This window comes from Salvelinus fontinalis, chromosome 6 (genome assembly GCF_029448725.1).
Source record: "Salvelinus fontinalis isolate EN_2023a chromosome 6, ASM2944872v1, whole genome shotgun sequence".
NCBI classification, from domain to species: Eukaryota; Metazoa; Chordata; class Actinopteri; order Salmoniformes; family Salmonidae; genus Salvelinus; species Salvelinus fontinalis.
Genome location: NC_074670.1, coordinates 996,346 through 1,008,095, shown reverse-complemented (window position 1 = coordinate 1,008,095; position 11,750 = coordinate 996,346). Strand labels below are relative to the sequence as shown.

The 11,750-nt window shown below is 43.6% G+C and overlaps 1 protein-coding gene across 1 annotated transcript; it reads right to left on the bottom strand.

Moving 5' to 3' along the window:
• Positions 1-3,636: 3,636 nt before the first annotated feature.
• LOC129856840 (sister chromatid cohesion protein DCC1-like) lies at positions 3,637-11,710 on the bottom strand. Its single transcript, XM_055924556.1, has 9 exons — positions 11,315-11,710; positions 9,838-10,009; positions 6,712-6,846; positions 5,690-5,780; positions 5,368-5,506; positions 4,930-4,982; positions 4,640-4,794; positions 4,041-4,189; positions 3,637-3,847 (listed from the first exon to the last, which is right to left on the bottom strand). Exons 1-9 carry the CDS (start codon positions 11,485-11,487, stop codon positions 3,736-3,738), a joined length of 1,179 nt encoding a protein of 392 aa, XP_055780531.1. The 5' UTR covers positions 11,488-11,710; the 3' UTR covers positions 3,637-3,735.
• Positions 11,711-11,750: the final 40 nt, after the last annotated feature.

Genomic DNA, 11,750 nt, shown 5'->3' with positions numbered 1-11,750 from the left:
TCAACACAGGGGCCCCACGGGGGTGCGTGCTCAACCGCCTCCTGTACTCCCATGACTGCATGGCCATGCACGACTCCAACTCAATCATCAAGTTTGCAGACGACACAACAGTAGTAGGCCTGATTACCAACAATGACAAGACGGCCTACAGGGAGGAGGTGAGGCCCCTCGGCGTGTGGTGCCAGGAAAATAAACTGTCACTAAATGTCAAGAAAACAAAGGAGCTGATCGTGGACTTCAGGAAACAGCAGATGGAGCACCCCCCCATCCACATCGACAGGACCGCAGTGGAGAAGGTGGAAAGCTTCAAGTTCCTTGGTGTACATTTCACTGACAAACTAAAATATTCCACCTACACAGACAGTGTGGTGAAGCAGGCGCAACAGCGCCTCTTCAACCCCAAGAGGCTGAAGAAATTTGGCTTGGCACCTAAAACCCTCTCAAACTTTTACAGATGCACACAATTGAGAGCATCCTGTCGGGCTGTATAAACGCCTGGTACGGCAACTGCACCGCCGGCAACCGCAGGGCTCTCCAGAGGGTGGTGTGGTCTGCCCAATGCCTCACCAGGGGCAAACTACCTGCACTCCAGGACACCTACAGCACCTGATGTCACAGGAAGGCCAAAAAGATCATCAAGGACAACAACCACCCAAGCCACTGCCTGTTCACCCACTATCATCCAGAAGGTGAGGTCAGTACAGGTGCGTCAAAGCTGGGATCGAGAGACTGAAAAACAGCTTCTATCTCAAGGCCTTCAGACTGTTAAATAGCCACCACTAGCCCCTTAGAGGCTGCTGGCCTAAATACATACTGTAGACTTGAAATCACTGGCCACTATAATAATGGAATACCAGTCACTTTCATGTTTACATATTTTCCATTACTCATCTCATATGTATAAACTGTATTCTATTCAACTGTATTTTAGTCTATGCCGCTCCGACATTGCTCGCCCAAATATTTACATATTCTTAATTCCATTACTTTACTTTAGATTTGTGTGTATTTTGTGTATTGTTGTGAAATTGTTAGATATTACTGCACTGTTGGAGCTAGAAACACAAGCATTACGCTACACCTGCAATAACATCTGCTAAACATGTGTATGTGACCAATACAATTTGATTTGACATAAATGTAGTCTTGGACTGACCATATCTTAAGTCCAATTTCAAAGTGTACATTCTGTTTGACACTGGGGGGCGCTCCACTCACTCCTCCAGCACATGGTAGGTGTAGGGATGGACTTGGTAAGGGTCCAATGCCAAGTGTAATCTATGGATGTTCTGATTGGCCGAGAAGTCGGGGGGGAGCCAAGTCTCATCTTTGATTGCTCTGATTGGCCGAGGAGTCATGGGGCGTGTTCTGTTGCTTGTGGACTTTATTAAGTGCCTCTAAGACCAACTCTAATATACAGACCCCTTCACTTTTTCCATATTATGTTACGTCCTTATTCTAAAATGTATTAAATAGTATCCCCCCTCAATCTACACACAATACCCCATAATGACAAAGCAAAAATAGGTTTTTAGAAATGTTTGCTAATTTATTAAAAATGTAAAACTGATCACATTTACATAAGTATTCAGACCCTTTACTCAGTACTTTGTTGAAGCACCTTTGGCAGAGATAACAGCATTGATTCTTCTGTGTAACGCTAGAAGCTTGGCCCACCTGTATTTGGGGAGTTTCTCCCATGCTTCTCTGCAGATCCTCTCAAGCTCTGGATGGGGAGCATTGCTGCACAGCTATTTCCAGGTCTCTCCAGAGATGTTCGATCGGGTTCTGGCTGGGCCACTCAAGGACATTCAGAGACTTGTCCAGAAGTCACTCCTGCATTGGAAGGTGAACCGTCGCCCCAGTCGGAGGTCCTGAGCAGGTTTTCATCAAGGATCTCTCTGTACTTTTCTCCGTTCATCTTTGCCTTGATCCCAGTCCCTGCCGCTGAAAAACATCCCCACAGCATGATGCTGCCACCACCATGATTCACCGTAGGGATGCTGCCACCACCATGCTTCACCGTAGGGATGGTGCCTTGTTTCCTCCAGACGTGATACTTGGCATTCTGGCCAAAGTTCAGTCTTGGTTTCATCAGACCAGAGAATGTTGTTTCTCATGGTCTGATAGTTTGCCTTTTGGCAAACTCCAAGCGGGCTGTCATGTGCCTTTTATTGAGGAGTGGCTTCCGTCTGGCAACTCTACCATAAAGGGCTGATTGGTGGAGTGCTGCAGAGATGGTTGTTCTTCTAAAAGTTTCTCCCATCTCTACAGATTAACCTTAGAGCTCAGTCAAAGTGACCATCGGGTTCTTGGTCACCTCCGTGACCAAGGCCCTTCTCTCTTGATTGCTCAGTTTGGCCGGGCGGCCAGCTCTAGAAAGAGCCTTTGTGGTTCCAAACGTCTTCCATTTAAGAATGATGGAGGCCACTTTGTTCTTGGAGACCTTCAATGCTGCAGAAAATGTTTGGTACCCTTCCCCAGATCTGTGCCTCAACACAATCCTGTCTCAGCGCTCTAGTGGCAATTTATTCGACCTGATGGCTTAGTTTCTGCTCTGACATGCACTATCAACTGTGGGACCTTATATAGACAGGTGTGTTCCTTTCCAAATCATGTCCAATCAATTGAACTTAGCACAGGTGGACTCCAATCAAGTTGTAAAAACATCGAGGAACAATGGAAACAGGATGCACCTGAGCTCAATTTCAAGTCTCATAGCAAAAGGTCTGAATACTTAAAGGTATCAGTTCTTTTTAATACATTTGATAAATTTTCAACAACTATAAATTAACTTTGTCATTATGAGGTATTGTGTGTAGATAGCTGAGGATTTTTTTATTTATTTAATCCATTTTAAAATATGGTGTAACAAAATGTAAAAAAAAAAAAAGGGGTCTGAATACTGAACAAAAATATAAACATAACATGTGAAGTGTTGGTCCCATGTTTCATGAGCTGAAATAAAAGATCCCAGAAATGTTCCATATGCACAAAAAGCTTATTTCTCTCAATTGTGCACACATTTGTTTACATCCCTATTAGTGAGCATTTCTCCTTTGCCAAGATAATCCATCCACCTGACAGGTGTGGCATATCAAGATGCTGATTACGCATGATCATTACACAGATGCACCTTGTGCTGGGCACAATAAAAGGCCACTAAAATGTGCAGTTGTCGTCACACAACACAATGCTAGAGACATCTCAAGTTGAGGTAGCGTGCAATTGGCATGCTGACTGCAGGAATGTCCACCTGTGAACTGAATGTTCATTTCACTACCATAAGCTGCCTCCAACGGCATTTTAGAGAATTTGTCAGTACGTCCAACCGGCCTTTTGACCAACCTTCGACCCCCGGGCCACTCCCGCACAATTAAAAAAATATATTTAGGAGAAAATCATTTATTGTGCTTTTTGTTTATTTTATCCTAATCTTGTTTCCAACAGTAAAATATTGGGTTGGATAATTTTTGTGTTCTTTTAGAAATTAAAACAAATTTTATTTGAAAGCCTTCTTGTCACTGCCCTTCTGCCTCTGGAGGTCACAAAATTATCAAACTGTGACTGTGGTATTATGAATAAAGCAGAAGATATACAGTATAGGTGGGAGGAAAAACACAAAGTAGGTAATAATTACACAAAAAAAAATATTTTTATTACAACATTTTAACAAATACAACAATACACTGATTCCAAACAACTTTGCTGGTCAATTAAGATATCCAATCGTCTTCATGTTGCCACTGGCCTTCTTGAATTGAAGACTTTTATTCCGTTTTGCGTGGACAAACGAGCGTATTTGGTCAGAAGAGCTCCAGTCGTTTGCTTTTCTCCACACAAGTCCCTGCATGAAAATAACAACGATTGATCGTCAATACTTTAACACAGAGAGCTTTCCAGATAAAGCAAGAAAGTTGTACCAACACTACCTGGCTGTGTCTGACACCACAAACATCTGGCACACAAGTCTAAATCTCTAAAAGTCATTATTGTACAGTACAGAAACAACAGTCATTCTGATGCTCAGTTTTACTCACTGTATGTAAGGGGTGATGTCCTCCTCGGTCCACTTCTCTCTCATGGTGAAGAGATGGGTGAATCTCTCCAGTGTGTCCTCGGGAAGATCTTCCACTCTCAGCAGAAATATGGTCTCTGGTTTGGAGCTGTGGTCCACAAGGGCTAGACTCTGTATACAAACCCAGAACCATCTGGATGATCTGGTAATCATGTCTGCCAACAACCATCACGTCTTTAAAAACGTGTAATTACCATATTTCTAAAGCTAAAATAAAGCCTGCTGTAATGCCTAAAACGTAAACATCCATTATGAGATATTTTGCTGTAGAATCTGAGAATAGTCTTGTCCACATGTAAAAAAAACTGTCGGTTAAAGACATGCTCTGGAATTTTGACTAGTAAGTTTTTTTTCAACTTCCCGAGTCGGGCTGGATGTGTCAATGTGCAGTTCATACATGCATCATCTGTGCGCAAAAAAACATCCTAACCTCAATTAGCCACGAAATCCCTAATTTTCTGGAAGCTATGTGGTGCCATTTTCCCTACATTTTCTGCACTAGGTTTAATCTGGAAAACTGGCCCATCCATCTGTGAGCTGCCAGTCTGGCCCCTTTCTCACCTTCAGCTGGTCCAGTCTAGTGCCCATGCCCTCTGGGACACTTTGCTGCCACACCTCCTGGAACTCTGCCAGGTTGAACTTCACTGCGTTCTGCAGCAGCATCTGAGCTGTGGCTCTGCACACCTTGTCCTCGTTCAGCGCAAAGAACACCTCATCTGAAAAAGATGACATTTTCCTTTCTGTTTAATATCAATTAAATAGCTGTGAAGAGCCAAAATAGTGCATGAGGGATGGGGTAGTTGGCTGTGTGACACCAAAGCATTAAAAACGTACAGTACTTTCTTACTTACCGTTGTCCGTGTAGCGCCTTCCATAACAGTTCAAGCTGTGCTCTATCATCTCCCTGGGCAGGAGAAGGGGTTTGGATGAGTATTAAACAAATACATGCATCTCCCCCCACATGCATGCACACTTCAATGTTGTCATGACGATTACATGCAACAGAACAGAGCTTCCGCACTCTTCGGTTCAATGCACATTTAAAGATATTTGTTGTCCTGAGCCTTTAGTCAAATGTGGCCTTTGACAGAGCTTACAACATGATGACTGCTACCTACTAAGTATTACATCAAACTACTCTTCACTTTGCCATTTTATTTAACTAGGCAAGTCAGTTAAGAACAAATTCTTATTTACAATGACGGCCTAGACCGGCCAAACCCGGACGACACTGGGCCAATTGTGCGCCGCCCTACGGGACAGCCGTAACGTTGCCTAACTGCACCTACTGAGGCTCCAGACGTCCTAACTCCTCCAGACTGACACGAAGAGGGACTTTACTGAAGGTCCAGGACTCAGAGTCCACCAGCTGAGTGATGTGACCCAGTAGCCTCATCTCATAGTCAAAATCCAACAGCCTCCAGTAGCCTGGAATACACAAGAGGGGAACATGTGAAAAGAGCACAGGACAAACACATCCTCATACATGTGGATAAACCAAGGCCAGCATGTTATTTCATGTATAGGACACAAACCACATACAGTAGATCACATATCGAAATGGAAAGTGTGCGAAAATAAACATTTGGAAGATTTGAGAATCATTCTTACCGTTGACCTCACAGGCATGAATAGTCTGTAGCTGGGCCTCCAGTTCCTCCTCACTTGCTTGGATTCTTTCAAGCAGGTCTCCCATAGTGTACTGCCAAAAGGAAACGTTTTATCAAGCTGGTATCCCATAGTGTACTGCCAAAAGGAAACGTTTTATCAAGCAGGTCTCCCATAGTGTACTGCCAAAAGGAAACGTTTTATCAAGCTGGTATCCCATAGTGTACTGCCAAAAGGAAACGTTTTATCAAGCAGGTCTCCCATAGTGTACTGCCAAAAGGAAACGTTTTATCTAGCTGGTCTCCCATAGTGTACTGCCAAAAGGAAACGTTTTATCAAGCAGGTCTCCCATAGTGTACTGCCAAAAGGAAACGTTTTATCAAGCAGGTCTCCCATAGTGTACTGCCAAAAGGAAATGTTTTATCTAGCTGGTCTCCCATAGTGTACTGACAAAAATAAACGTTTTATCAAGCAGGTCTCCCATAGTGTACTGCCAAAAGGAAATGTTTTATCTAGCTGGTCTCCCATAGTGTACTGACAAAAATAAACGTTTTATCAAGCAGGTCTCCCATAGTGTACATTTTACATTTGAGTCATTTAGCAGACTCTCTTATCCAGAGCGACTTACAGTAGTGAATGCATAAATTGCCATACTTTTTTTGTCCTGGTCTCTCATGGGAATCGAACCCACAACTCTGGCGTTGCAAGCTCCATGTTCTACCAACTGAGCCACACGGGACTACCAAAAGGAAACGTTTTTAAAAAACAGAGAACGTTAGCGTAGAGGCAATCGACAATCCATAGGTTCATTTTACTCAGTGTTCAATAAAGATGATGTTCTAGCGTGTACTAGCCTTTCTTGCACGTGTCTTTTCTTAGCGCCACTAACTTAGTTGCTTTATTGAGGAAAAGTTGTACTGACTATGAATGTGACCGTCCTACCTTAAGATTAACGGACTGTAAGTCTCTCTGGATAAAAGCGTCTGCTAAAATGGCATATAATATATAGTAGAGTTAATAAGTACCTTCCCCTCCGGGACATCCTCCTGCCCACTGACACCTGGCCCCTCGTACGGATTCTCCATCAGAAGTTTCTTCAGCTTCTTCAGTTTGGGATGGCGCTTCCTCAACTCCCAGTAACTGTTAGAAAAGCCCCAAATCTGTTGGGAAAAAGGGTCATTTCTTAGTCCTGTATACATTTCAGCATGTTATTTCACACCGCAACATTCTGTAGGTACTGGAGAGCATTATTTGTGTGTAACATTTGGGGAAAGTCGTACAGTATTGAGAACATTGAATGGATGTGGGTCAGGTATTCCCAAACTGGGGTAACGAGCAATGCCGTCAGGGGGTACGCCAAATAAATAAAGAAAAATCCTTCACATTTACAAACAGTCCATTTATATTTTCCAACGGGGCTATACATTTGGGTGAGGTTTTTTTCCTCGCCCGATTAGCCTCGTTTCACTGCCAAAAATAAACTGAAACCATCTAGTGTTCAGCGAAATAACAACACAATGTCAAATACAGGTAGCCTAGTCAAATAATTAACATCCAATCACATTAACCGTTACTCTCTCGCGGGAAATAATGAACATCCAATCACATTAACCGTTACTCTCTCACGGGAAACCTTCACTCTTGCGCCGATATTTAGAAACGAAACATGACAACTTGAAAAATAAGCCACAGGAGTTTTTTGAGCGAGAATAAAGACGACTTTCGAGTAGTAAGACATGTATAAAAGCAAGAGATACCATTAATAAGAAGGGGCTAGAAGGGTCTTATATGGTGAGCTACCGAGTGGCTAGGACAGGCAAGCCCCATACTATTGCGGAGGACTGGCTAGGACAGGCAAGCCCCATACTATTGCGGAGGACTGGCTAGGACAGGTAAGCCCCATTCTATTGTTGAGGACTTAACTCTTCCTGCTGCCGTGGATATGGCTGGGACAATGCTGGGGGAAAAGGCCCCAAAAACTATACAGACAATGACTTCATCAAACAACACTGTTTCACGACGCTTCAGTGACACGGCAGGAGATGTTTTGAAACAATTACTGCTTCGCATACAAGCCTGTGAATTCTATGCGTTACAGCTGAATGAGTCAGACGTGGCGGGCCTGACACAGCTCCTGGTATATGTCCGTTACGTTTATGGGGGGGGTCAATTAAGGATGACATCCTCTTCTGCAAACCACTTGAAACCAGGACAACATGAGGATATTTTTAAAGTATTGGACAGCTTTGTGACATCAAATGGACTTTTGTGGTCAAGATGTGTTGGTATCTGTACTGATGGTGCAAAAGCCATGACAGGGAGACATAGTGGAGTGGTAACACCATGACAGGGAGACATAGTGGAGTGGTAACACCATGACAGGGCGACATAGTGGAGTGGTAACGCGCGTGCAAGCAGTTGCTCCCGACGCCACTTGGGTAGAACTGCAGCATCCACTGAGAGGCTCTTGCTGCCAAGGGAATGCCTGACAGCTTGAAAGACGTTTTGGACTCTACAGTGAAAATGGTTAACTTTGTTAAAGCAAGGCACCTGAACTCTTGTGTATTTTCTGCATTATGCAATGATATGGGCAGCAACCATGTAACACTTTTATAACATTCAGAAGTGCTCTGTTTATCAAGGGGCATAATATTGACACGTTTTTTTTAATTGAGAGACGAGCTTAAAGTTTTTTTTACTGACCATCATTTTCACTTGTCTGACCGCTTGCATGATGACGCGTTTCTCACCCGACTGGCCTATCTGGGTGATGTTTTTTCCTCGCCTGAATGATCTGAATCTAGGATTACAGGGACTCTCTGCAACTATATTCAATGTGGGGGACAAAATTGAGGCTATGATTAAGAAGTTGGAGCTCTTCTTTGTCTGCATTAACAAGGACAACACACAGGTCTTTCCATCATTGTATGATTTTTTGTGTGCAAATTAACTCAAGTTTCCGGACAACGTCAAATATGTGAGCTGGGTGCGCAATTACACAGGTACTTTCCCGAAACGGATGACACAAACAACTGGATTCATTATCCCTTTCATGCCCTGCCTCCAGTCCACTTACCGATATCTGAACAAGAGAGCCTCATAGAAATTGCAACAAGCGGTTCTGTGAATAAATTCTATTTAACCGGAAGCCACAGCCAGATTTCTGGATTGGGCTGCACTCAGAGTATCCTGCCTTGGCAAATCGAGCTGTTAATACAGAGATGCCATTTGCAACCACATACCTATGTGAGTGGATTCTTGGCCCTCACTAGCATGAAAACTAAATACAGGCACAGACTGTGTGTGAAAAATGATTTAAGACTGAAACTCTCTCCAATACAACCCAATATTGCAGAGTTATGTGCATCCTGTCAAGCACACCCTTCTCATTAACCTGTGGTGAGTTATTCACATTTTTTGAAGAACAAATAAGGTTTTATATGTGAACTGGCTAAATAAAGAGCAAAATTATTGATTATTATATTATTATTTGTGCCTTGGTCCTATAAGAGCCATTTGTCACTTCACACGAGCCGGGTTGTGACAAAAACACACTCATTCTTGTTTAATAAATGTATTGTGTAGTGTGTGTTTGGCAGGCTTACAATGACGGCAAAAAACAAAATTTGAGAGTGCGCTGACCCTGGTGCTTAGAGGGGGTACAGCTGGAGGTTGAACGTTTAAAGGGGTACACTGACCCTGGTGCTTAGAGGGGGTACAGCTGGAGGTTGAATGTTTGAAGGGGTACGCTGACCCTGGTGCTTAGAGGGGGTACAGCTGGAGGTTGAATGTTTTAAGGGGTACGCTGACCCTGGTGCTTAGAGGGGGTACAGCTGGAGGTTGAATGTTTGAAGGGGTACGCTGACCCTGGTGCTTAGAGGGGGTACAGCTGGAGGTTGAACGTTTGAAGGGGTACGAGACTATAATACGTTTGGGAACCACTAATGTTGGTGAACACAGTGCATTAGAAAAACATTTAATACATCAGAATGAACTCACTGTGTTATAATGTCTATAGCTATTTAGTGTGCGCGTGTAAGCACGGTAACGTAATACATACTGTACAGACATTCAATTCCAGATCAGTGATTTTCAAAATGGCTGTCACACAGGAGACATTCATTGTGTTCAGATAGTTGATAGACTCCTACCTGTGCATGGACCAGCTGAGAACTGGCCTGGTTGTCAGTAGTCAGCTGATCTGGAGTCAGGCAGCCAGGCACTAACAGCAGCAGGTTGGAGGTGTCGGCTATCTTCAGGTCATACGTCTTGTCTTCACTGCACAGGACAGCTCTCTCATCCAGGTCTCCTCTGATAACCAGGCTGCAGTGGAGAACACGGATAAAGGAGAGAGATTGTTAACGTCTTGTCTTCACTGCACAGGACAGCCCTCTCATCCAGGTCTCCTCTGATAACCAGGCTGCAGTGGAGAACACGGATAAAGGAGAGAGATTGTTAACGTCTTGTCTTCACTGCACAGGACAGCTCTCTCATCCAGGTCTCCTCTGATAACCAGGCTGCAGTGGAGAACACGGATAAAGGAGAGAGATTGTTAACGTCTTGTCTTCACTGCACAGGACAGCTCTCTCATCCAGGTCTCCTCTGATAACCAGGCTGCAGTGGAGAACACGGATAAAGGAGAGAGATTGTTAACGTCTTGTCTTCACTGCACAGGACAGCTCTCTCATCCAGGTCTCCTCTGATAACCAGGCTGCAGTGGAGAACACGGATAAAGGAGAGAGATTGTTAACGTCTTGTCTTCACTGCACAGGACAGCTCTCTCATCCAGGTCTCCTCTGATAATCAGGCTGCAGTGGAGAACACGGATAAAGGAGAGAGATTGTTGACGTGTAGAGAGACTCAACGTTAAAACAGACTGTTTAGTGTTGACGTGTAGAGGAAGTGGCGACAACTGGATGAGTTGTTTTCACCAGGGCTGGACAACCCTCCTCCTATAGAGGTAGTAGGTGGGCAGCCCTTGACCATCACATCACACATAAGAGTCATTGGATGAAAGGGTATTCTGAAGGTTTAAACAAGAGTTTAAACAAGAGACACGACGCTCAGTCTATACATTAACCCGCATCTCTTGCGGTAAGGTTTTTTGGATTTTTTTTTTTTATGTGATATGAAAAGTAGTGGGATTTAGGTTTCTAGGACTGTACTGCAATTGTGAATCGATTCAAGTTTAGTTTGAGTATTTGGCCTTTTTGGCTTCCGGATCCAATTTGCCCTTTAAACAGAACATGTAAAGTCCTTGGACTAAGGAGTAACGGTAGACTCCATAAACCTTTAAATCCATCCCTGTTTCCGTCCAACACACCTGATTCAGTTTATCAAGGTCCTGATGGGGAAGATCAATCATAGAATCAGGTGTGTTGGAGCAAATGCCTGCAGACATCCGGTAAAACGCCAGATGGGTTGCCAACGCACACTACATACACGTAATCTGTGAACCCAGAACAAAATCTCGCGTAAACCAACCCGTCACCTGCGAATGTTTAGGAGACAACACACTGCACATATCTATTTATTTAACTAGCTACGTCTATTAACGTAACTGTGTTTAATCTCTTAACTGTGTATGTATGTTGAATTAGCTACATTGTAACTATGTAGCTACTTTACCTCTTTCCTGCTTCTATGTGTTTACAGAGCGTGTCATCCAGTTCCATCAGGCAGTAGTCTCCGGACGAGACGCTTTCTCCAAAAGTTAAACAGTGAATTGTGTTCTGCAAATCATTCTCTTTTAGTTTGGCGATATGTATGGTAGCCTGCACCTCTTCTAATGTTCTCGACATTTGGTTCTAATATATGCGCTAACTATAAATGTAATGAGAAATAATCTATTTTGTAGTGTACTCCAACCAAATATGATTCTCGCTAGATTAATTTTCCCGCAATATATACCGGAAGTACGAAGGCATATTTGATTGACAGCGACATAGGCCAATGAAAGTCTCGATTACGTCACGTTGTCCCTCCTACAGTACAGTCGATTTATGTCCCCGCAGCACGCTGAGTTCACCCTACATGGGTGCACGGTGCTAAAATCTACCACTGG